Source organism: Lepus europaeus, chromosome 5, assembly GCF_033115175.1.
Source record: "Lepus europaeus isolate LE1 chromosome 5, mLepTim1.pri, whole genome shotgun sequence".
Taxonomy (NCBI): domain Eukaryota; kingdom Metazoa; phylum Chordata; class Mammalia; order Lagomorpha; family Leporidae; genus Lepus; species Lepus europaeus.
In genome coordinates this window covers 154,754,732-154,781,271 of record NC_084831.1, presented here as the reverse complement: position 1 = coordinate 154,781,271, position 26,540 = coordinate 154,754,732, and the positions used below count along the sequence as shown (strand labels likewise).

Below are 26,540 nucleotides of genomic sequence, written 5' to 3'. Positions count from 1 at the left end.
ACATTCCCTTTTGGGGTGAAACACTCCATTAACTCTGGTTTGGCATGGGCCCATACCCATTTTGGTTCCTGTTAACTTGCAGAAGTAGGCAAGTAGATGGAAACAGTTTAGCTTTCTCTGCTCTAACCCTGTGTCTAGCTGCTGTGCGTCAGGTGGCTGCACATGTAGGAATGTTGTTCTATTACACAACTCATGCCCTCAACTTAAGGGCCTCATTTGAGTCTGCATAGCCCCCAAGGACTGCTAGGATCTCTAAGTACCTGTCTCTAGGAGAAGGGACAGAGATTACGGTCTGTGATAAATGAGAAGCAGCAAAAAGCCAAAATATGAGACATCAATGCCAATCTCTGCCTCATCGTAGCTCTGTGACCTGGAGAATTCCTGTCATCTCGATGAATCTCCCATTCTTCTCTGATAAAGTGAGACTTTTCCTTGGTGTAGGTTTTTCAGATGATAAACAGATGAGAAACGTGTGAAACTGTTTTCTAACCTCTATAATACAAAGATCTGTTATTACAGTAAGACAAAAAAAATTGATCAAGGAGTTGAATCAGCTCATCCTTAATCTCAGAGTAGGCCAGTATCAGCTGCTGCAAGGAAAATTTGACCATCCTTTGGGCCCTTTGGCCTTACTGCCAGATTCTTCAACATCTTGAGGCTATTAGGACAATCTTTGGCCTGCCCCCTGGGGTGTCCTCCTCTATAGCTTTGCAGTTTTATGGATTATGTTGGGTGTGGGGTTGTGTGGGAGAGTAGGGTTCACACTGGAGAATATGGACTGAGAAACTGACCTGAGGCCTACTTACAGCCTTTTCAAGCAGATGGTTGGTGTGATACCATCAACAACCGGGCCTACTGCCACTATGATGGGGGAGACTGCTGCTCTTCCACTCTCTCCTCCAAGAAGGTAAGTGAGGGCCCCTGGGAAAAGGGGAGAATCAAGACAGGATCTTTGGCTCACTCTCCGTCACGGTGTATCATAATCGAATTTTATCCAACAGTCAAGAGGGAATTATAACCTTATAAACATTGGAGCTTCTAAAGTGACAGGATGAAGAGTAGTGGTAGTTAGCACAAGTTCTTAGAAAACACTAGTCCTCTGATTGTGAGACCCATGATCCCATCATAAAAGCTATTACTTTTGCTCCTGCAAGACTCACGTGTGCTTATTGTAGTCCAGGAAACTTCTCTGTAGAACAGGAAAATAATGATCTTTACCCCACTGGGAGTCTGGACTACCAATGAAGTGCTGTCCAGTTATTGTTCATCTTCACGATTCAATTAATAAACTGATGTAATTCTTGATAGCAAAATACAGGCCTACGTCACGAGTCACCTGGCTCATCCTCTGGGCAGTAATGCTTTCCACGATGCCCTTCGTCCCTATTACTCTTGGTTCTATTGAATTAGCAGATAGATCAGGCTAAGCCTACAAAACTGGATAGGTTGAAACTGTTAAAGCCTGGGTAAAATCCCAGTACTCAAAAGAAATCTGAAGCTAGTTGGCCAGTCTGATGAATCAGGAATGTACGAGAGATTATTTCCTTCCCTGTATGTCTCTTTATGATAGAAACACCTCTACCATGATAACCCATGTGCAGACTTGAATGTACTTGCTCCTCAGCGACTAATATTTATTGACTGCTCACTATGTGCTAGGCACTTTTCTCTCCATTTATGTGAATCAGCTTAGTGAACGCTGAGCACTGAAAGACTTATCTTATCACTATTCAATTTGGCACTATTTCACTCTAAACCCAATAAATCCTGAACTAAAAGAAACAGATCAAGAGCTTGGACTGCAGGTCAGAAATTCAGCCAGCTGGTTTCTTCTCCCACTTGTGAAAGCAGCTGGTCAAGGATCCCTTCTTTGCACAGGAAAGCGAGATGAGTTAGGAAGAAAGCACGCAATCATTTTCCCATCTCACTTTCTGCAAAACTGGGATTTAATGGATTTTGGTGCCTTTGGCCAACATACACAAGAATCAGGATGGTAAAGGCGCTTCACTTCTCTGTTGACTTCTAAATACTATTTTATCTGCGCAAATATTCTGGGAAAAACCCCACCCATTCTGCAACCCGCTTGCCCGATATCCAAGCCCATCTCTTTGGTGTACTCGGGCTAGTAACACATGCGATGTGCTTGTTTATTTTTATCTCATTTGACTTTTAATACCCAAAGGGTAGAATCTGTATCCCTTGTACATCATGTCTCTTCAAATTCCTGTTTCTCTTTAATGATAGTTACAGACACTCAGAGTGGTGCTCATCTGCTGATACCAGTGCAAGCAGAAAAGAGAGCAACTTTTACAGGACCACCCTCTGGCATGGGAGAGGGATAATTTCACAGAATGAGGCAATCCAGTCAAAAACATTGGTGGGGAGATGCAATGTCTCACCAAGTCAAAGTATGTCCTGGCTGAAGAAAGGCAAAACCTTGTGCTTATGAAGATGTGGAAGATGAGCCTATTGCCCAAGAATACTGAGGAGTAGAAGCTGCCGAACTAGTCTATGTGGGAGTGCTTCAAAAAGTTCCCAGAAAGTGGGATTAAAAGATAAGATTATTCTGGTATGAAAAAAAATTTCAAAATTCTACATAGGTTTTTCTCATAATATACATTTTGCCTGAACTTTTTTGAAAGCCCTTTGTAATTCTTGGCTTTTCATGTAGTAGTCATTACCTAAGTCACCTAACCTCTCTGGGCCTGTCCTGTGAAGAGAAAAACTAACATTCACCTCCTTATTTTACAGGAATTTCATAAAGGTAACAGCAGCAATAACAACATCAAATAGCAGATGTAGTTTTAGACGTTAGTGGAAACACTAGAATTGGTGACAATGGTGGTTACAGGTGCCTGGCAATGCATAAGTGTTTTGTGACCGTTATCTAATTTAAACCACACAAACACTCTCTGGGGTAGTTTCTGTTGTCCTCCTCACTTTATAAAGAAGGGTTACCCTGCCTGAGGCAACATGCTGTGTAAGCCAGAGAACTGAGTGTTAATGGCCGATCTGAAATATTAACACGTAGTCTTGCACTTCCTGATGGACCAAGTGGGAAAAGTGAAAGCTGGTTGAAAAACAGTGGCACAGAAATCGTGTTCTTTCCACTTCTCTCTCATTCCCCTAGGTCATTCCATTTGCTGCTGACTGTGACCAGGATGAGTGCACCTGCCGAGACCCCAAGGCAGAAGAAAATCAGTAATTGTGGGATCGAGTCCCTCCTCTACTGCCCTGGAGGCAGTCAGAGAGAGAGGGTGCTGCAGGAGCAAACGGAGGTCAACGAAGAAGAATGGCTGTGAAACAGAGGAAGGTGGCAGAGTAGTAAGGATCTTACAAGAAACGCGAGAGAATGCTTATGGGTGCCAACGAGTGCATCAAGTCGACCAAATAGGAAGACTTCCAGGCAGAAGCCTTTTTAAAGTGGCAGTAGATTTAAAATGGAAGGAGGAAATATGGTAGATATACAAGGACCCTCCTCCCCCGTTTATATTCTACTCAAACCCATTCTCAACTCTTGCTGTACTCCTCTCTCTGCACCCTGCCAACTATTCAGCCCCACCCAACTTGTAAACCAACACTAAAATGCTAGAAAAGAAGTTGCCAGGGACACTCTGTTAATACCCCTTTCTGGATTGTCATCTTTCAGGGCTTGTTGATTCTAAACTGGCTCTATCCCTTTCTTTGGTGTAGTCTTTCTTAAATAATGAGGTTAGTTATTAATTCTTTATAAGTATTTAAACATAATTATATAAATATATTATATATTATATTTTTTGCTGTTTACTAAGCTAAAAATTATCCATTGTTCCACACATGCTGCTGTGAAGTTCATGTCCAAACTGAATGCTGAAGCTTTGGAGACAGAAAGACAATTTCTTCTGCCATCTTTCTCTTAATGAGGACTAGGAAGTTGAGTGGAAAGTGGAGAAGGAGAGAGAGAGATTAGATAACATTCTGGATACTAGATTGTCAGCTAATCCTCTTTTTATGAATTGGAAGCTGGGCCACTTCTAAGAGTTTAGAATTAGGGTGATAATACTAAAAGGCATGGAAATTTGAATGTGAGTACCTGTAGGTGAGTCCAGATTTAGAATACAGTTCTTGAGTATCTATCCAAAATGATTCTATTAACTCTCTACACTTCTCAGAACTCTGAGTTGGAACTGGTATAGTCGAGTATTTCCTCCACTTCCATATGTGCCTATTCCCAGTGGGGCTGTCAGCCAGGCCGTCAGTCAACAAGTTTATATTAAGGATTGTTCTCTCATCACCAGGATCACAGGGACTCCCCCACTTCTCATGCTTGGCTTATGGTCCCATGCCTGGATGGAACTCCCAAGGCTGACCATCACTGATAGCCACATCACCAACTGTTGATTTTCTTGGGAGAGGGGGGATATGATGGAAATTGTGTAGGGGTAAGAGGAGAAGTGAGGAAAAAACAAACTAAATGTAGGCCATAAAGAGGTGAGAGGTCAGAGTTAAATCAGGGCCAAGGGCAAAAGTATGCATGAAGGAAGGAGACTAGGTCCTTTGTCCTAAGTCTGCAAGGAAAACTGCAGTAGATTTTTGGACAATGCAGAGTCTGAGATAAACTCTATTCAAACATGATGTATAAAATCTGTGGCCCAGAGACTTCAATTTGAGCAAACTATGGAAACACGTGGAGCAAGGGTGACACTCTGTGGGAAGAAAGAAGAATTTCAACTATTTAGGGTTCATTTTGTTTTCTTTATCCTTTCTTATTCAGTGGGCGAACAGGAGTGCCTGCAATGACCACATTAACCCCGCCTCTACGTAGATCCCAGGCACACTGCTTTTTTGCAGTTACATTTTCTTAAACACTTCTGGATTCGACCTTGGACAAACAGTGAGAATCTACTCTGTTCAGCATGCCAGTCCTATCATCTTAGGAAGGGCTGTGAGCCTGTTCCCCTCAAAGTTTTTCCCCCATGGAATCCAAGAACAGGCACAATTTGGAGCTCAGTCATGGTGTCTCCACATCATCTCCTTGTTAGACCACAGTTTTTCTACTCTTCCCATCAACACTGAAACAATACCTCTGTAGATAGGAAGAGGAAATATTGTTCACTATTTTTTTTTATTTAGTAAATATAAATTTCCAAAGTACAGTTTATGGATTACAATGGCTTCCCCTCCCACTCACACCCCTCCCATCTCCCGCTCCCTCTCCCATTCCATTCACATCAAGATTCATTTTCAATTCTTTATATACAGAAGATCAATTTAGTATATATTAAGTAAAGATGTCATCAGTTTGCATCCACACAGAAACACAAAGTGTAAAATACTGTTTCAGTACTAGTTATAGCATTACTTCACATTGGACAACACATTAAGGACAGATCCCACAGAGGAGTAAGTACACAGTGACTCCTGTTGTTGACTTAACAATTTGACACTCTTGTTTATGGTGTCAGTAATCTCCCTAGGCTCTAGTCATGAGTTGCCAAGGCTATTGTTCACTATTACAAAACATTACTCACACAGTCGTGTAGGAAAGAGCAATATTGTGGGTGTAATGAAAGAGAAGATAAGGCAGTATACAAATATCTGTATGAGTATGTAGAATGAAGGTGGCAATGCCACTGGGGAAAGAGCAAAGCAGATTTTGCCCATCCAAATAATCCTTGTCCTCTCATATAGCCAGGAAACGTATAACCTAGACACCATTCATTGTCTGGGGTCAAGCTTACTGGTCCCAGGAAGGCAGTGGATATTATTTCTGGGATTTTGACAGTCTTCAGGATGGAAAGCACAGAGATGTATGGATTCTCTGTTTTAAAAGTTTCAAAGCACGTATTGTGGGATCATTTTCGTGGGGGACATATCCAAGTTCCTGGGAGCCTGCCGAGCTCTGCCTCGGGCATTCCTGCACGTGTGAGATTGAGACAGAGAAAGCGCTACACCAGGCCTCATCCAGCTCAGGTAGACTGAAACACACCACTGTGTGTCTGTGGCCTGTCTCCCCACGAGGACGGTGGTGAGAACATCTCTTGCCATGCTTTGTTTGAAACCATTTCATTATCTGTTGGGAGCATCTGCAATGCTCAATTGTCCCGGGAAGACAAGAAGTGGTGTGAGGAAAGCTCCCCAGCGGGAGGCTGTCCAGCCATAGGCAGCTGTAGCCATTTAGAGATGGCAGGTTTTCCCAGCCCTTGTCCCTTGGGCCTACTGTCCTGATCAGTTAAAAGACTAAGATACCATGGTCACAGATCCCCAAAATATCAATTCGTACTCCACGTGGTGGTCTGCAAGGTGCTGCGCTTACCCCTTGGGGTCACTGAGGCCCTCTCACAGAGACCCTTCTGTCTTTTTCTGTCCACATCACTCTGTTTCCTCTGTTTCATAGTAATCGGGGCTCTGGTGCTCAGATTGTCCAGGGCTGGCTGACTCTAACGACTAGAGAGACACAGATGAGAGGACTAGAGAGAATGGGCTGAGCTAACAAGGAATGCAAGTAAGGAGCTCTTGGTTCTCTCCTTCCCTTTCCTCCATTGCAAGGCATTGGGCGTGGCACTTCCTCCATTCTGTGCGATCACTATTGAGTGCATCAGCGTGATTGAAAACACAGTGAAGGGAGCTGATCTACTGTATTGTAACGTAAAACAGCTATAGCCAGTCATTTTGTAAGATTCTAAGATGTTCATTAAAAAACCAGCACACAAAGTGTGAAGTGTCTCATTCTTTGGTTAAATCATCCCATCGCCACTGAATCACTCCCCACTGCCTTGTGCCAGTGGGTCCAGGCACTAGCCATTGGTTAATTGATTAGTTATCATTCCTTTTGGTGATTTAGAAACTACTAAGTAAAAACGATGTGTAAAGAAGACGAACAAGAAAGTTCAAGAGAAGAGGTTACAGACACAAAAGTAGTGTGCGATAGTAATGTCAAGAGCCTCGTGAGAGGTGAAGTCTTAGGAACACTTAGAGTTCAGAGGAAGTCGGCAACACCCTTGCATGCCGAAGGTAGGTAGTACTTGAAGGATGGTTGTTGAAGAGTGCATATGATTTGATGGGCGGAGTGGGGTTGGGAACAGAGGATCCAGGCAAAGTTGGAAACAGGGTTGGAGATGTGGATATAGGAACGGGACAGACTGGGCGTTACTGGACATCAGTGAGGTGGTTAGCTTAGCTGGAAGTTAAGCACCACGCACCAGGCATGCACCATGCATTTGGTGATTGCCGTCTTGTTCAATCCTTATAACAGACCTGTCAACAACATAGATGCAGTTCAGGGATGAGACCCCAAGCACCAATCTGCTGAAGAAAGATCCCTAAGGTCCTATGAACTGAAGTTAGCTCTCAGCCTGGTTCTGTGGGATACCAAAATGTAGGGAGGGAAAGAAAAGTGGTGATTAACCAGATGGGAAGATGTAGAGAGAGATGTTAAGGATCTTTTCTTTGCATTCAGCCTATATAATATGTAAATGTTATCATCGCTGACAGAGAGGGAGGCCAATAGGAATAGGTTGTTGAAAAGTACATATATTACCTTTTCAAACAAACTCGGTTTGAGGGCCAGATCGGTAAGTAGTTGGAAATGCCGTTTATTATAAAACAATGTTTGACACCCTGTAGCAGGCTTCCATACCTGGGCAAACTTGCTACATTCTTTGGTGGCCAGGCCAGGTACCACCTGACAGCTCAAAGGGCACGGTGAGTATCTTAGCACCCCTATGACCCTTTTGGGAAGACCTGCAGAATAGGTAGTTGGGATTGTGAGTTTGGACTTCAGGGTAGGAGTGGTGGGTGGGAATGAGTATTTGAGAATAAAAAGAATATTACCTGGCATTTTCTTTATGGCTGACAAAATGGCCTCCTATGCTCTGTGATACCCATGGACAAGGCAGAGCAAGAACAGTTTTGTTTTATATTTTTTCATTGCACAGATAAAGAAAATGAGTGTCAGAAAGCTTGTTAGAAAACTTAAATTCATGTATTTAGGTGCAGGTTGGGATAGGAATCCAAGTGTGGGCTCCCCAAATGTAATATGTTTTCTTCCATACAACGTTCAGCTCCCAAGAGGGCACCTAGGCCCAGCTGTGATGGGAAAGTTTAGTATCTTATCCATTGATGATTGAAGGTGCTCATTGCTGTGCCTGTGGTTTTCTTAGTAGGCTGGCCTGCCTGCTGTGCATGGCAGATGGTAGGAAAACTTAGCACAGAGCCTCTTAGCACCCATCTAGGGCCCTCTTCTCATGCCAGGCCCTGAGCATAAGCAGATGCCCTTCCACTTGCCAGTTAGGCCAGCTGGACAGGAACATCTGGCAAGCCTGCCTTCTCCTTAATAACTTCCCCAGGGAGAGTCCTGGACGGAGACTTCGGAGCTCTGGTTTCTATTGACTCACAAACTTAAATGACGTGGTGAGTCACCCATCCGCTGGGGGACTCACCGCTCTGAGATTCAGGACATACAGAAGGTAAGGGGCTCAGGACAGAGTGGGGGAAGACAATGAGAAGGCTTTGCATTTAGAAATAGCCCCAGGGCATCTCTGGAGCTGGGCCTTGGGGCCATAGTTTTTTATATTACCCCAGGAATGCTGTTGATTCGGAACTAATTTTGGGTTTCCCAGTGGCTGGCTCAGAAGAAAAGTGGGTGGAGGGTGACGAGAACATTATATCCCATAATAACCCATGCCCATAAAACTTTCTATATGTATGTTGGATATTTGGCCTGGTGAAAGACTAGTTTGGAGGGTAGTTGGCTGTTCTCAAGTCTGCTGTAATCTGGGCCTGCTTGGGCCTGAATGTACATTTTCAGGTCAGATTTCAGTTTGGTGGTCCTGGACTCAGGGTATGTCATTTGCTGATGATCTCTGAGTCTGTGTTGTTTTCCTGATCCTGATGTTAGATCTTAAAGTTGTGCTGCTCAGCATTATTAAGAATTGGTTTGACAATGGCAGAGAATTTCTTGAAAGAAATCTGCAAATCAAATCTAGTTAACATCCCAAATGAGTAGAATAAAAACATTTGTAATTCAGAGTAACTGCTATTTGCTAATGTTCTTCAAATCAGATTTTCTTCTAAGGATAATTTGATGTGGACAAGCTTCCTCTTCTTTGTCTTCGTCAGCCTAAAAGCTATTTATTTGAATGCAAGAAAAAGTAAATAAATAAAAGGAGAGTGTTGACTTTTTTATGACTCCCAATCATGTTGAATCAATTTGCTTCCCTCTCCATTAGGTAACTGTTACCTGAAGGTAGTTTCCTTTAAAAAAAAAAAAAAAAGTTTTATGCTTTTACAAGTCACATTTAGATTTTACAAAAAGGCTGTCAAAGTTAGAGAATTTTCTCCCACCACAACTGAATATGTGCAACTCAAAGTGGTTTCTCAATAATAGTGAGCCATGTCATTTGCTAGCACACAAATGACTTCAAGCAATGCCTTTGTTGGTAGTGACACAGTAACTGTTAGAATGACCTGTAAGAGAATTCCTACAGTTTTAAAAACATCCAAGTAGTCTCCACGCTGGAAACCAGTACTTATTAACCCAACACTGTGTATGTCTTATCCACAAGGAGGCTGGGGCCAGGGATGTCTTTGAAGATCAGTTTGTAGGATCTGTCAGTCACCTGTGATCCGTGGGCAACAGCAAAATGATTGGCAAGAATGAAAGCTTGAGTACTTGGCATTCTGTACTTGAATTCTGGCTCCAATGCTGACTAGGTAAGTCATCTAGTTACCCAATCTCTCCCTTTGCCTAGTGACTAAGCAATGTGAGACAGGCAGGGGAGAAGGAAGGATTGATGGAGGCAATAATATAGACTATTAAGAAGTCTGATAATGGAGAAGAGAAGGGAATTGCCATTATATGGCTTCTAAAGACCCAGCAGACTCTCAAATGCCATGCTACTCAGAGTCTGAGATGTGCACCAGCATTAGCTACATTCTCAGAACAGTTAAAACAGATGGAGATTCCCAAGTGGTTTGGCTGCCAAGAGATGTGCCCACTGATTCACCGAGAACCAAATGGATTTGCAGGGTAACTTTGATAAAGTTTGGTGCTGAGCAAAAGGAAGAAAGCTTAGGGGAAAGTTTTTGAGTTTTGCAAAAATATTGGTAAGCTTAGTTGGAATATACCTAGAAAGTTGCATTAGCTATGTGGAGTGCTGGTTACTCTCAACTGAATTTCTTGTTTTTCCAGCTGGTAGAACACTGTTCAATGCAGCTTTCTACAGAGATAGAGAACACCTAGATGTGTGTGTCATAGCCAAGAGGCACATGTTGCTGGGTAGCACTTGAAGTGTGACAAATGGCATTGAAGAACTGAATTTAAAATTTTACTTAATTCCCAAATTAAATTTAAATAGCCATACGTAGCTTGTGGCCAGAATATTGGGCAGTACAGTTCTGGAAAATTATGCACGTGAGTTATTCAATTTGCTTTTAAAATATGATTTGGGCACAATTTTTGAAAACAAGCTACTTATACGTTTACTGAAGTAAAGGTACACCATTCTTAGTTACATATTTTGAGTTATAATATTCTAGCTCAAGAAAACAGATTTAATACGTCATCTATAATTTATCCATCAGAAACTCCAAGCCATAAATAAACAAGCACATAAAAAGGCCTCCTACTGCACATAGCATATATAAAGCCTATGCAAATTTAACAGACAAGAGAGGCACCGTGGGGACTCAGCTTTGGGCAATCAGTGACTGAGAACATCAGAACCCAGAACATCGTTGAGACATGAGACGCATTCCCAGAGATACAAAGGAATGCGAGGCAGTACAACCAGTAGCTGCCAAGCCAGAATTTAGACCTGGGAATGCGACTGTGAGGTCTGTGCATTAACCCACCCTGCTATTCTAGAACACCCCGTGTCCTGGGAAAATAGACACATGAGGCACAGCACTTTATTTTGTAGGTTCTCCGATTTGAAATGGTCCCTGAGGTCATTTTATTCGCTATAACATTTCCTCCAATGAGTTGTCCTTCCTGTGAGTTGGTCTAGTAGTATGAAATTCGCGTAACACCAGGCATTGAAAGTTGTACATTGAGTGAAGGAAGCTCCAACCGCATAGCTGTTAATACCACGGTATTTGATAAGATTTTTGTTGGGCACCTGTATATTGCCAAGTGCTAGAAATACAGCTGTGAATGAAAGACCAGTCTCCGTCTTCCAGGATCTTGAGGTGAAGTTGAAAGTGACAGAGAATACACACACGAACACGTATGTCAGCTGGAGAAGAGTGCTGTGAGGGACCAAACAGTGTTTAGTTTCTACGCTGAGCTTTCACAGTGAGCTCCTGCTGCTTCTCCACAGTGCGGAGGAGGGGATGTCTGCCCAGCCCCTGATGCTCCCACACTGTGTTCATACCATTGCTCAGGTTGGATGGCTTGTCCTGCTCCCACACGCCTGTTCTTCACCTGGGCGCTCCTCTCCTGTCTCCAGCCTCATGAAGCATTTCTTATTTGATGATATGCACTTCATCCATGGTCCCTGTTGCCCTCTCCTAAGATAACCAACATTTCTACAAGTTTTTTGTTGTTAGATGTATTCTTGTCTTTCCCCACTATTCAACTATTAAACTCCTTTAAGGCAGGTGAACCCAGAGCTCCACATGATCATTTGATGCTTTTTTGGGAGAGCTAGGAAAAGTATCCTTTCCTTTGGGTAAAAGCAAGCCAGTATTGCAACCTTGGCTTGAAAACTCAGGTAGTGTGGGCTGGATTTCTGGACACATCACCAATTGGACAAGGCAGCCTTGGGCGGGACACAACCTCACACCTCCACATGGTGGCCAGGTTTATTTTCAGATCGCTTGCACTCCGGGTTCCCAAGGCATTTGTATATTTCAGGTCCAACTTTCTTAACATGATATTTGGTAGACGTTCTAAGCGCTTTTGTATTCACATGTCCTCATTCAGAGAGTACAGACTTCAGAATCCAGACCTCACTAGGAATCCCAGCTCAGCTAACGGTCTTTCTAGGCACATAGGCAAAGAGAGGGATGAGTTTAAATTTGCCAGTTTGTACCTTCAAATGAGTAGTACCAGCAACCCTTGAAAGCACTTGGCACATGAGGTGTTCCATGTGAGTTCCTTTCCCACGACGTAGCAAGAGCCCAACAAATATCTATTGGTAACTCGTATTTGTCAATAAACGTTTATTAATGAATTTTCGTCCTTCATTCTCAGTGATGAGCCATTATACCTTATTAGTATTTCAGATGTACTCCAAATCTTGCCATTTTGTCTCTAGTCTCCATTCATGCTACATCTTAGTCAAGAGTCTTCTCTGAGCTAATTAAGGCTCATAGTAAGATAAGATAGGACAGAAAAGAATGGAGTCTGGAGAAATGAGATTAGGTGGCAATACCTGGAAGTGAAGGCAGGTCAGATGCTGGTGCTGTTTTCCAGGCCCTCGGGGCAGCTGCAGGTGTCCCTCATTGGAGGTAGCCCCGCCAGGAGTTGACCTCATGGTTGCATTCTTATCAGGCTTTCTAGGAATCTCCTGACTGGTCAATGTCTCCGGTAGCCATTGATCTTCTGACCTGACTCTGCGCTGACCTCGGGCTTTCCCCTGAACTCAGCTGCCTGTGTGAGGCCAGCCTCCAGCCTTCCCTGTAAATGTGGCCTTGTCTTTCCTGGCTCCAGCTTCTTTCCAGCTCGGCCTCTGCCATCCACATTCCCACTGCTAACACATGCCTTATGTTTGTTCCAACTGTTAGGACTGTGAGCTCCAGGTCCATCCCCACGGTGGGGAATGCCACCTTGGAGCAGGGCACAGGCAAAGGAAAAGACAGATGGGAACTCCCACAGGGACGGGCTTTCAAAGTGCCTCCTCATACCCTGAGGAATGTCAGACTCAGAGTTGTGGGAGAAAAAAAAATAATGTGTAGATCAAGTCTTTTGGCTCTTTGAGGAGTTTTCCAAATTTATTCTGGGAGGCCCCATTCTGTGGCTGGTGGCAGGAAAGCCTACACCTGGGAGGCCTGCTTGTATTTTCCAATCCTGTCTTCATCCTAAGCATTCCTGAGAGGTGTGGGCCATTCCCACTAGTGGCCTGGCCCTCGCTCTGCGGGAAGGAATGCAGCTACACTCAAACATTCCATTGCTGCTCAAACCCAGTGGCACTTCATTAAGTCCCAGGCCACACCCTCTCCTTTGACTGTTTGCTGGTTTGCCATGGCAACCAAGTACCCATTCCTTATGTTTCTTGTCCTTACCTCACTCTAGTCAGCTCCATCACCAACACCTCTATTGTGGGCCTTCTCCAGTCCCTTCTTAGTTGCCAAGGGACACAGGCCACAGGAAGAGAATCAACACAGTCTTCCCTGTGAGACACTCCGGACTGAGATGGTCTGGGAAGTCTGGAGGTATGAAGTGCAGTGAACTGATCTTGGTCAGGAGCTCCCAAGGTATGGACATAACAGATCAAGACGAGTATGTTGGAATGCGGCTGTTCTGTGACTCTACAGACGTTTGGTTGGCTGGGATGGCATGTCTGAGAATGTGGCAAGGCTAGAGGATGACAGTTACACCTAGACCCAGGATAGACCAAAACTCAGTGAGACCAGAGATGGGAGTTCTGGAGTTCTTCTATGTATGCCAATAGTCATATCGCTAGAGACCGTGAAAGCCCATAGGTCCAGCTTCATTGTCATGCCTTCTCTGTAGTGAGAACGGACACCATGCTAATGACCTGGATGAAGCAGTGAGATTTAGAAATGTAAAGATCACCATGTCTTGCTTATCAGACACGCAAGAACCTATGATCCCTGCCCCTCCCAAATGAAACCAAGCAAGCAAAACTCTTGCTCAAATTTTGCCAATAGTTCAGCTTTCCCACTGGAACAAAGGCGATTTAAGTAGCTTCCATGTCAGCCTTGCAGCATGGTAGGGAGCTCCCATACGAAATAGCTGTATCACCTTGAACAAGTTACTTATAATCTCGAGTTTGTCATTTATAAAAATGTGCATAATGTTGGGCAGGGGTCTGTCACGCTGCAGGGGGTGTAGCAATCCGGAAGGTGTCTTCCCGCGTCCTGGGGTGGGAGGATCAGCAATCCCAGCCCTAAGCCCCACACAGGTGTTTCCATTTAGAATCCAAAAGCTTGGGCCAGGCGGTGGGACTGGAACCCAGCACCTATGTGAGTGGAGCTTCCTCAATGCACAGAGCTACAAGCTTAGGATGGAAGCGCAGAGTGGCTCATAGGTTCCTGGCTACGCCTCCCTTCCACCCCCTGCTGACTCAGCTTGCTCACCCCTCCCCCTCTCCATGCCACACACCTGGATCAAACATTTCCTTCCCCTTTGCTTCAGCCCTGTCTGCCCAATTGAGCCTTTGGGGGTGGGGCCGGCAGATGGGAGGGGTCTCAATAAAGTTTTAAAAGCAAACACAAAAAAAAGAAAAACGTGCATAATGGTAATATCTGTTCACAGGGCTCTTCATAGGGAGAATGAGGTGAGATAAGCCAGGTAAAAATGCCAACACGGTGTCAAACACATAACAGGCAATCAACAGATGTTAGTTGCTATTCAACACAATGGAATCTCCACCAGCAAAAGACATTTCATATAAAACAGTAAAATCTCTTAGAGGAGGTTGAATTTTAAAAGCTCAAAAGGCTCTTTAACACATATATTTTTTATAAAAGCTTCTAAAAAAGATTTATTTATTTGAGAGAGAGAGAGAGAGAGAGAGAAAGAAAGAGAGAGAAAGAAAGAGAGAGAAAGAGAGAGAGAGAATCTTCCATCCACTGGTTTGCTACCTAAATGGCTGCAATGACAAGGGGTGGGTCAGGTGGAAACCCAGGAGGCAGGAATTCCACTTGGGTATCCCAGGAGCCCAAGCACTTGGGTCATCTTTTGCTGCTTTCCCAGGCACAGCAGCAGGGAGCTGGTTAGGAAGTAGAGCAGCCAAGATTTGAATCAGAGCACATATGGGATGCTGACATTGCAGGCTGTGGACCAACCCATTGCCATAATGCTGGCTACAGGATCTTTGGCATGTTAAAAAGAATGCATAATGTGAATTTAGAATGTGTATTCTTGTAACCCAACCATGTTCTCAAGAGAAAGCAACCAGGGAAGGATAATAGTGGTGAAGCGAGTACTCCCATTTCATTGTCTAAGGAACCCAGAGGGGAACAAAGGGACACCAATACTGTTGAGCAGTTGCAAGGCATGTTCTAAACATTGTCCTAAATGCCTACATGTTATCTCATCCAGTCCTCGGGCCGCTCAAGCCCTGTGTCTTGGCTTACATCTGTTCTTTTGTGCTCTGCTTTGTGGTGCGGCTTTGGAGCACTGCAAATTTTGGATCCTTTTTGCCAGTCAGTTGCATGTTCGTTTTTGTCAAGAGAGAGTGCTAGAGGGAGACTGAAGCAAGAAAGGAGCGGGGCTGTTTCTTCCTGTGAGTTTAAGTTTCATGTCAGCATCATCCCGCTAATGCCAAGGGCATCTTTGTGCACTTGAAGGACTGGTCTCAGTATGCCTCAAAGACATTCCAGAACAAGGAACATGGTCGCACCTCCTTGAGAGCGTCTAGTTGATGGTAAACCAGCTTCCTGCCTTTGTTCCCAGCTGTAGGAGTGGTAACTACTTCCTAGCATCATAATTTGTTTTTTTTTTTTTTTTTTTTTTTTTTGGACAGGCAGAGTGGATAGTGAGAGAGAGAGACAGAGAGAAAGGACTTCCTTTTTGCCGTTGGTTCACCCTCCAATGGCCGCTACAGCTGGCGCACTGCGCTGATCCGAAGCCAGGAGCCAGGTGCTTCTCCTGGTCTCCCACGGGGTGCAGGGCCCAAGGACTTGGGCCATCCTCCACTGCCTTCCCGGGCCACAGCAGAGAGCTGGCCTGGCAGAGGGGCAACCGGGATAGAATCCGGCTCCCCGACCGGGACTAGAACCCGGTGTGCTGGCGCCACAAGGCATAATTTGTATTTTTAAAAGATTTATTCACTTGAAAAAGTTACAGAGAGAGAGAGAGAGAGAGAGAGAGAGAAAGAAAGAGAGGGAGATCTTCCATCTGCTGGTTCAGTCCCCCAGATGGCTGCCATGGCCAAGGCTGGCCCAGGCCAAAGCCAAAAGCCAGGAGCTTCTCCTGGGGCCCAAACACTTGGGCCGCTGCTTTTCTCAGGCATTGTCAGGGAGCTGGACCAGAAGTAGAGCAGCTAGGACATGAACTGGCACCCATATGGGATGCCAACATTGCAGGCAGCAGCTTTACCTGTTATACCACAATGATGGTCCCTCCTACCTTCACAATTTATACTTCATAGCATAAATTTATACATCATAGTATAAACTGCTTTATCTTTAACATCTTTTAAGCAGTTTCCTGTATTAAATTCTCTCTGTTGAAATCTTGACTGGAGTTTGACACATTGTTCACATGGAGAAAACAAATGGAGACTGAAATCTTTTGTTTCATGACACCTAAGATAGCAAAGTAACATTATTTTTTTTTAAAAGGTGTATTTATTTGAAAGGCAGGGTTACACACATATATACACACACAGAGAGACGGGGGGAGAGAGAGAGAATCTCTCATCCACTGGTTCACTTCCCACATAGCTACAATGTTCGGGGCTGGGCTGGTGCCCAGGAGCCAGGAGCTTCATCCAGATGTCCCTCATGGGTACAGGGCCTCAAGCAGTTGGGCAATCCTCTGCTGACTTCTCAGGTACATTAGCAAAGAGCTGAATTGGAAGTGGGGCAGCCAGGACTTTAACCAGTGTCTATCTAGGATTCCTGCGTTGCAGGTGGCAATTTAACCCACTATGCCACAGTGCTGGCCTTGCAAGGTAATATTTTTTTAAAATTTATTTATTTATTTGAAAGGCAGAGAGAAGGAGGGGCAGAGAGAGAGAGAGAGAGAGAGAGAGAGAGAGAGGGATCCTCCATCCGCTGGTTCACTCCCCAACTGGTCACAATGGCCAGAGTTGTGTGGACCCGAAGCCAGGAGCCATGAGCTTACTCTGGGTCCCCGATGCGGACACAGGGGCCCAAGGACTTGGGCCATCCTCCACTGTCCTCCCAGGCCATAGCAGAGAGCCGGATCAGAAGTGGAGCAGCCGGGACTCGAACCAGTGCCCATATGGGATGCTGGCACTGCAGGCAGCAGCTTCACCTGCTATACCACAGCACCAGCCCCGCAAGGTAACATTATTAAGAATACATTCCTAAAATGGATTTAGAAATGAGTTACAGTTCAGAAAATATAAGAACAATACTAGGAAACTGATCATGTAAGAGCGAGGGCAGAATATATGAAAAATGCATTTTGTTCCTTTGTTTCATTTCAATTAGCAATGAACCAATGACCATATTTGTATACGTTATGTGCAACAGGAATTATATATGCTTTTATAATATATTTTCCTGAATAGTCTTGATTTCAAGTGTCCTATGCCTGTTCTGTTCCTAAAAATCAGGATTGACAAATGCCTGACACATACCCTGTATTCCTCATGTCCACGCCCACTCTCTCTGGACAGGCACAGATCCATTCTTTTTTTTTTTTTTTTTTTTTTTTTTTTTTTTTTTTTTTGACAGGTAGAGTGGATAGAGAGAGAGACAGAGAGAAAGGTCTTCCTTTTGCCGTTGGTTCACCCTCCAATGGCTGCTGCGGCTGGCGCGCTGCGTCCAGCACACTGCACTGATCCGATGGCAGGAGCCAGGTGCTTCTCCTGGTCTCCCATGGGGTGCAGGGCCCAAGCACTTGGGCCATCCTCCACTGTACTCCCTGGCCACAGCAGAGAGCTGGCCTGGAAGAGGGGCAACCGGGACAGAATCCGGCGCCCCGACCGGGACTAGAACCCGGTGTGCCGGCGCCGCAAGGTGGAGGATTAGCCTAGTGAGCCGCGGCGCCGGCCTTAGATCCATTCTTAGATCCTATACAAGCCACTTGTCCAGGCAGCCGTTTCAACTTGACCAAATTTAGCACTTAAGTGGAAGCCTATTTACCATCCCTGCAATCAACCTAAGTTCATGGAAATGTATTTACTCTTGGTATCAAAATTCCAGATTGTCACTCAGACCCTAAAGAGTCACAAACTCCCTCAGTCAGATGATATATAACAGTGCTTGTTTGAAGTGTGGCTCAGTCGGGAGAACAGAACACATCTTAAATAAATCCAGAGTAAGTGTAAAATGGGGCATCAAAGAAAAAGCCTTGGTAATAGCGGGAATCTAATAGTGAGCACCTAGGGAATCGGGAGACAAGCCAAAGATCAGCAACTCTGAGGGCATGCTTGGAGGGACACACAGAGGAGACAGAAGCCCATGTCTGAGAGGGGGAAGTACTCTGGCTTCGTCCAATCTTCCACAGGAGCCTCCCAGTGTCCCACCAAGCTGGAAGCCTTTTGACAAGGGAGTCTGTGAAATGTAATTTGCAAGAGTCAGCTCTATGTGATACAGAACAGAGCAGAGGAAGTTAGGATCCGAGAACAAAGAGTCAACAGCCTGGTGAACTATATATGTGACACCATGCTGTATACCGTGGCCATTAGGACCAAATGGCATGTGTGGTTGTCCACCCTTAGTCTTACCATGTGTGGTTAAGTCCTACCATATCAAGGGAGTGTGGTGCGAGGTGTTTTCATCTCTACGCGGGTAGGTTAGAGAACATTGTCTGACTCATTGGACAATAACAGCCTCGAGGTCACTTGGCATTTGAATCATTTGAAACAAAAGAGGTTGCTCCTACTTATTAAGCCCAGAATATGGCTAGGCAAGGTAATAAGGAACCAATTACACTAATTTGTACCCCATGTGAGCAGGCATATGATAGATATAACAAAAGGCTGTTTGGGTGAAGAAACATGATGTCAAAACCTGTCCATCTCTAACGGAATAAATCCAATTACAGAACACACTGCAAAGTCCCAGAACAAAGTTGTTTATTTTTTCCCTCTCTTTGGAATAGTGCAGACATGAGCTAAGTCCTAGACTCTCTCACACGTGTCAAGAGAAACTGTTATTTTATTCTATACAATATTGGGGTTTCATCTGAAACTGAACTACTTACTCATTAACTGATTCATTTAAAATGACAATAAAATAGGAGTGAATAGAGGGAGGATAAAGAGGCGTGACATTGTAGCCGGCGGTGTGGAGCGGGTAAAGCCGCTACCTGCACCCTTATGGGATGCCGGTTCCAGTCCCGGCTGCTCCACTTCTGATGCAGCTCTCTACTATGGCCTGGGAAAGCAGCGGGAAATCTGGAAGAAGAAGAACAAGAAGCTTCTGGCTCCTGGCTCCGGATCCGCACAGCTCCAGCTGTTAGGGGGTGAATCAGCAGATGGAAGACACTCTCTCTCCTTCTCCCTCCATGCCCCCTCCCCTGCCCCTCTCCCTCTCCTGCCCCTCTGCCTCTGACTCTCTGTAACTCTGCCTTTCAAATAATATCAAGCTCAGGGGTGGGTTCTTGGTCCAGATGTCAAGCTGTGCTGTCCTGAAAGCCCTTGTTCCTCAAAGTTGGGTGTTACCATTACTCATAAATAACACAGAGAACAGAGCACAGGCCAACACAGGGCAATGCTGGGCGTCCAGAGCTAAGCGCACAACTTCATGGCTCCACTTCACAGTCATGTAACAGACAAAATAGCTGAACCCCAAACCAAGCCAGACAAACAAGTGACAATGCACTAAGCTTGTGAATACCAGCTGCTCAGCCCGAGTCCTTGTCCTGATGGAAGTGCTGGTTTTACAAGGCGCCAACCACATTCTCTCTCTCTGCCTGACGCAGGACAACCGGGCAGTGATCTGCAAAAATTTCAATAGAACAAGTTCTGTCCTTTCTAGGAAACTGACAAGAAACAAACTTGTTAGTGGTGGAGGTAGACTGGTAGACTGGTGGGCAAGTTATATAAAGCCTCTGAGACGCTGCATCTTCTTTTGTTAGAGCATTGATTGTATTAAAGACTGAGGAATATTATGCTGAAAGTACTTAGCCCAAGTGCCTGGTACATGTTAAGTATGGGGTGTGTACATATGCATCAAGAAGTTCCAAATGCAAAAAGACAGATAAACAGAGTAATTGAAAATAAAACCATCCCTTGCAACATTTCTTTCTCATCCCGAATTGTCTTTTTCCTTCTCTTTCTTTTCTTTCCTTGGCCCTGGAACAAGGCTCTCCTGCAGTGTTTCCATCCAGGCTCTGAGGCTCATGCTCTCAGCATTATAGGGCTCCAGTGTTTCGCCCTCATTTTTGCTACTCTTTGGTAAAATGGATATTTGCACAGGAAGCCCAGCCTGCATGTGGCCTCTGCTCTTTCCATGGTGAATTCATGCCCCACTGTAGGGCCCACATAGATGCTTTGGCATGAGATGGCTCCCAGATTCCCTTTATGTAAAAGACCCTCTCAGTGGCTTAAAACAGTAACTATTTTTATCATGTTATATAACCAGAGGAGGGGCGGGGGGGGGGGCGCTCAGGAATTCAAGAGGGGCTGGGCAGAGTGAGTCTTCCTTCCCACATAGCACTGATGCAAGTTGCTTGTTGGTAGGCAACTGGCAGGGGACCTCCTCATGACCATCCAAGACAGTTTCCCTCTCGTGTCTGCTGTCTTGGCTGGGACTGTGGACAAGAGTTCCCACACGTGGCCTGCCAGCAGGGTGGCCCCAGCATGGTGGCCTTGGATTTCTTGTGTGGTGGCTCAGGGCTCCAAGAGCAAGACTTCCAGAGGAGTAGGAAAAGGCCCCAGTGCCTTTGTGCCTCAGTCTTGAAAATTACATATCATCATTCCATCTTCATCAGTTGGCCAAAAAGAGTCACAGACCTGCCCAGATTCAAGGAAAGAGGCAAGAGAGCACATTTCTAGATGGGAGGAGGGGTTCCAAGAATTTGCACCATGGTTCAAAACCACCACAGTCTTCAACGTCTTTTGATCACCCCTGTTAGGCAGGAAGTCCTGCTTTGATCCTAACTTTTCAAGAGGGCCTATTAAGCCCAAACACTTAACATTTGATTATTGAAGAATTTAAAGGGAATCACATTTTGGCAACAGCAGAGATAACATCTGAAGTTACATTGTGGAGAGAAAAAAAGAGATTAAGTATTTCATAACAACCAGCCTATCCCAGATGCCTTCACAGAATGCAAGACAGGAATGTGTCGGCGAGGGGGGGCGGGGGAGCTTTTGCAATGTTTCTCTTCCATGTCCGTAGGGTAAATCTTAGCAGCTTCCAACACATCCTGTGCTTCTTTGTCATAGTTCTCCTCACTCCTGCAATGATAGTGCAGTGTCTAAATGTCCACACAAAACACCATGCTCAGGATCAGAGAACGAGCACACATCCTCCACAGCATATGCCATGTCTGGGATACAGTAGGTACACGTTTCATTGATTAATTATTGCTGCCAGTGGTAGAGAGAAGATGAGACCTTTTACTTCACACTAATAAACTTACAACTTGCTCGAACAGAACAGTTTTACTTTTTCCTGCAGTCAGGATGTGGCCACAGGCCTCTACACTTGGCATTTAAGATACAACTTCTTCAACCTTAGCAATTCCCCAGCGGACCCAACCCGAGTACTCATTGTTGAATGACACAAGTAACATCCACACACCCAACATTTACCAACAGCTTTGTTGTTTATTTAGTCGATTATTTAATTTTTAATAATCACACAATAATTCTCTCTTAAACAACACTGTTATACCTGAAGATGGCCACATTATATTCTTTCTTCCTTCTACGGTAATAAGGTGGGTGTTTACTTCGCACTCGGTTTTTTAATAGAACATCTGAGTATCAGGAAGTGAGGTTAACTAAAAACAATGAATGGACCACACTCCAGGGAAAGTGGTGCACACGCGGTTAAAGGTCTAATGCTAACACAGAGGTTCGTGGACATTCAAGAGGAAACACCAGAGGTCTCAAGGGGCCGCCAGAGCTGGGAGAGTGGGGGTGGATGCGGGCCCTCCCTGAAGACCTGGTTTGGCAGCTTGAAAATCTGAGGTTTAATACTGGTCCCGTAGCATCCTCTTTCCTAGCCAGGATGGGTTCTTCCCAGCCAGCTTTGGGCAGTGTCAGCAGGATGTGATTGACGGTGCCTTCCCGGGACAGAAATCCTCCCCTTAACTGTAACACCACCCTAAGATTACCCTCATTAGATAATTCATATTGAGCTCTATAACTTGAAAGTCAGTCAGACACAGCCACAGGAGGGGGTATGTGTGGCTGGGGGGGTATGTGTATGTTTGGATGTGCACGTGTACATGTGTACATGCCCTACACACACACACACAGAGTGAGGGGACATGAAGGGTAACAAAATCAGAAAGAGAACTGCGGGGCAGCAGGGAGTAGAGGAGGGTCACAGAGAGGCAAAGCAAAGGACAGGAATGGGGATGCATGCGTGAGCCTCAGGAGGGTGGAGAACAGCCAGGAGAGAGGAAGACAGGGCATCTAAAATAGAGGGAAGGGGTCAGGGCATGACCCCAGTGCATCCTTCCCTCCCCCTTGCCCGTCAGCTCCCAGCTCACCACACTGGGGCAGGAAAGCATTGGCAGCCTCCCCACCATCCCACAACGACAGGAATGAGAGGGGGCAACAGTGGCAGCAAGATGTAGGCCCTGCCCCATCGGCCTGTGACAGCTTCCTCTCCGGCATCGGTGGAACACTCACGTGCCCCTTGACTGAGGGTCCTGCACTGAGACAGCCCAGTCTTCTGCCAGCATTTTGCTCTGGAAGGAGGGGAGTCTCTGTGGCAGGCACATCTCTGTAGAGAGCATGAAATAAAGATCTGAATGTTTCTCTGGAAACAAGCAGGGAAGGGGGTGAGCTGAACCGGTGCCTTCAGTCCTACCACAGGCTTCATTCCTGTCACCAGTGGGGAGGCTGCGTGGGTAAGGGTGCACTTTGGCTCCTCCCCGCCACTGCACAGTGGGCATACAGCGGGCACACCCATGCCTTGTATGCTAGGGAAAGGCAAAGCTCCCTGGGCAGGTCGCTGCGGAGCTTAGCACTCAGACAGCCGCACGCTGCAGACCCTGAGAGCGGTATTGAGGATTGCAGGGTGGTTAAGATCTTGTGCTCCGAAGTCCAACAGCCTGAACTCAAATCACGGCTGGGGTGTACAGTGCTGGGGAAAACTGAGGCCAGAGACGTTACCTCTGTCTCCTCAGTTCCTCGTGGCTGAAATGAGTAAGAATAGCATTTTCTGCAAGGGTTTGTTGTGGGACTCACTGATGTGTGAAGTGACTACTGCAATGTCTCGGCACACAATAAACACCCCATCAACCCTACCTGCCACTATTCCTAAGTTCAGCATAGTTCACACTGGCCTTACAGATCCTGCCTCTCCTTCTAGATCTTCCTCATGTGCCCACCTCAGCACAAGGCAAGGTGGTTGATCTACGTGTTTGGGCCTCACGGGTGTGGACGACAAAAGCCACTGTGGTCCAAATGGCCTTGAGTGGCTGTTTGGGAACGACTGAGCTTCCTGTTACCCAGGCTTCTGCTGCTGCCCACATCAACACCAGGGCAGTAGGGTGGAGATGCCCTATCAGCCCTTGACTGTGGTCAGTGGCACTTGCCTACACCCAGCAACTCAATGGGCAGTGACCTCCGTCCTGCTGATGTCCATCAGAGAAATAATTTGCAGAACTGGTGAACATGGTTAAGCAAATATAATAAGAGCGGAAGGGACAGTGGTTCCATGTGTGTCATCAACAATAGTGGTAATTCACTAAAACACTGACAAGAAAGTTTGGACCCCTCCTGGACCAGGTCACATGTCAATCAAGCCTTATCTGTCCAAGGTATGAGGTTCAGGGAGTGAAGAGAATCCGGACGCTAAGACTTACGGCTCCAAAGAAGTTCATCCAAAGGAGGCACGGGAGCTTTGTAAAACAATAAACTCCACTTCTTTTCTAGAATGTGGATGTCTGAGTCGCCCAGGTAGACTTCTCTGAAGGTGCACTTGCCAAGAGCATTTTGTTGTCTCTGAAAAACACCTTGTTCCAGAAGATTTTGCAGTGGCGTCTCCTTGCCTCTCCAAGGGGTGTTGTTCCAAGGAGATGATAGAGATCTGTCAGAGGAAGACTGAATCCCAGTCCTGGCTTAAAACACCCAAGAGGCTCCCGGGGGCCTATCACAGAAGCTGGGTTCACCTCTGAGGGATGGAGATAGCAATGGGAAGGCCTGGGAGAAGAGACAGGAAGCATAGACAGGCACCACCTTCCCTCATTTTCTTGCTAACTTTGTGAGCAGGATGTGGGCTCCCAGAGTAAGGTGCTTCCTAAGGAATGCCTGAAGGCAGAGCTAACAGCTTTCTGGCCTCACCTGTGTCCCCCAACTGCAGTGGACTCAGAAATTGAGGCACAGATGCCTCAACCTTGTAGACCTTCCATGGGAAGCAAGACAGAACTTCTTGAGCATTTTGATGACCCTCTTGGAGAAAGACAAATGAGGAAAACAAATGACTGGCAAAACAAGCCTCAAACTCAACTTCTAAAGAAAAAGCACTGCTGGAGGCACTGGCTGGCAGGTGTCGTTCATGCAGATGGAGAACAGCAAACTGAAGAAATCGCGAGGGGCCAGTCTCCCTTGCTTTGGGTGTTGCTTATGGAGGTGCTAACGTTCCATTAAAAATATTAAAAATCCACAATCCAAGCCAGCTGCCTCCGTCCCCGCTCTCTGGCTTCATTCTGGCAGCCACTCCCTGGCTGCACGGTGCTAGATGTCTTTGCTGTCCCCATAGTCATTGTATGGGATGCTGAGGGTCTGCTCCTCGCACGTCTTCCTGAGGTCCCGGCTGAGCTCGGACCAGTCAAGTCCGTAGGGCTTGATCTCGCTGTAGCGGCAGCCCAGGTACTTGAGGGAGCTGCGGCGCAGGCTTATCCTGGGTTCCTGAAGGAGTCCGTTGCACCAGCTGCTGAGCTCACCAAGCTGGGAAAGGATGAGTCCGGCTTTCCTAGGGATCAAGGTTCAGGAGACGCCGGTTAGAAAGAAGAGGAAGGCAGGAATAGGAAAGAGCCACTGTCAGTATGAGACCCCAAGCCCCTGGAGGGCAGAGCCCTGTCTGTTTTGCTCACTGCTGCCTTCAGCACTTAGAAGAGTGGATTCCCGGCCGGTGCCGTGGCTTAACAGGCTAATCCTCCGCCTTGCGGGGCCGGCACACCGGGTTCTAGTCCCGGTTGGGGCGTCGGACTCTATCCCAGTTGCCCCTCTTCCAGGCCAGCTCTCTGCTGTGGCCCGGGAGTGCAGTGGAGGATGGCCCAAGTCCCTGGGCCCTGCACCCGCATGGGAGACCAGGAGAAGCACCTGGCTCCTGGCATCGGATCAGCGAGATGCACCAGCCACAGTGGCCATTGGAGGGTGAACCAACAGCAAAAAGGAAGACCGTTCTCTCTGTCTCTCTCTCTCACTATCCACTCTGCCTGTCAAAAAGAAAAAAAGAAAAAAAAAAGAGTGGATTCCCCACACATATCTGTGGAATGGGTGAATCAGATGGCTCTGTAAGTGGGGCAGAATCCAAAAAGAAACAGAGGTGACATGAAGGAAGGAAAAATAAAGAAGAGAGAAATCACCAATATTTTAGTGGAAACATAAACCTTTTAAAAATCATAGAGCTGGCAGTCTTGGGAGACAAATCAAATCAATTTCCTTTAAAGCCAGTAATTATCATCACTAAATGACAAATAATGTGCTTGGCTGAATATTTCTGAATTGGTAAAAAGCATCTAGTATACTGCACTGAAGGGGATACCCAATGTCACCAATTAGGCCTAGACTGAGGTAATTATAGTGTACCAAGAGCAAGGACAATAGTCCCCTCAGTTCCCTCTGACGTGGGGTCATCACTTAGGTGAGGCAGACTCTCAGTTGCATATATCACTTAATTAACCTCAGGTGAACTCTTGCTCCCTCCCCCATCCCTCAGAAACTCAGGAAGCCACTGCCATTGCAATTAAGCCCTTTTTTCCATAAAAGTGGGAAAGGGAGGGGACTAGGGGGTGCCTGAGCCACTGCAAATATCACAGAGAAAGGAGAGGGGAGAACAAGGTTGCCCAAGCTCACACACTGGAAAGAAGGTACTGCTCTGAGCTGCAGTGTGGAGTCTCTGGCAAAAAGCTGGGGAGAGTGGGATGTCACCACAACCTCACTGTGTCTCCCTCTTCCTGGTACCAGGGTCTGGTGCCAGAGGCAAGGACCGCTGGACAGTTCTCAGTTCTCAGACCTCACTGGCTTTGACTCTGATCACTTGGGATGGATGAAGGAGCGCGAGTCCCTCACTCAGTTGTACCTGTGTTCTTCAAAGCCTTACATGGCCAGAGACCCACAAGCTCATGTGAGGCTACAAAATCCTGTTCTGGAAGATTGAATGACTGCCACTCCTTGTCCAGCGTGTTGACTGTCAGGCTAAATTCTCAAGGGAGGAACTGTCCCTTGTCTAGTTTATCAACAATTCCTTCCAGAAACGCGAAGTTTCTGCACCCCATTTAGAGCAAGCTTTCAAAGAACAATAACCACATTCGTTTCATTCCTCTCCTCAGTCCTGGCAAAGAGCATCACCCGGGGGTGACCTCACTGCGTTCCTAAGAG

The 26,540-nt window shown here is 46.0% G+C and overlaps 2 protein-coding genes across 2 annotated transcripts in view; one reads left to right on the top strand and one right to left on the bottom strand.

Moving 5' to 3' along the window:
* PAPPA2 (pappalysin 2) overlaps positions 1-3,703 on the top strand; it is a 275,884-nt gene extending 272,181 nt beyond the window's left edge. Inside the window, exons 21-22 of the mRNA XM_062193837.1 lie at positions 809-907; positions 3,131-3,703. Coding sequence (XP_062049821.1) covers positions 809-907; positions 3,131-3,205 — 174 coding nt within the window. The 3' untranslated portion in view covers positions 3,206-3,703. The remainder of the gene's footprint in view (positions 1-808; positions 908-3,130) is intronic.
* A 17,923-nt stretch (positions 3,704-21,626) lies between these two features.
* The window catches only part of ASTN1 (astrotactin 1), a 339,338-nt gene continuing 334,424 nt past the window's right edge, over positions 21,627-26,540 (bottom strand). Inside the window, exon 23 of the mRNA XM_062192978.1 lies at positions 21,627-24,909. Within this exon, the coding sequence (XP_062048962.1) occupies positions 24,672-24,909 (238 nt within the window). The 3' untranslated portion in view covers positions 21,627-24,671. The remainder of the gene's footprint in view (positions 24,910-26,540) is intronic.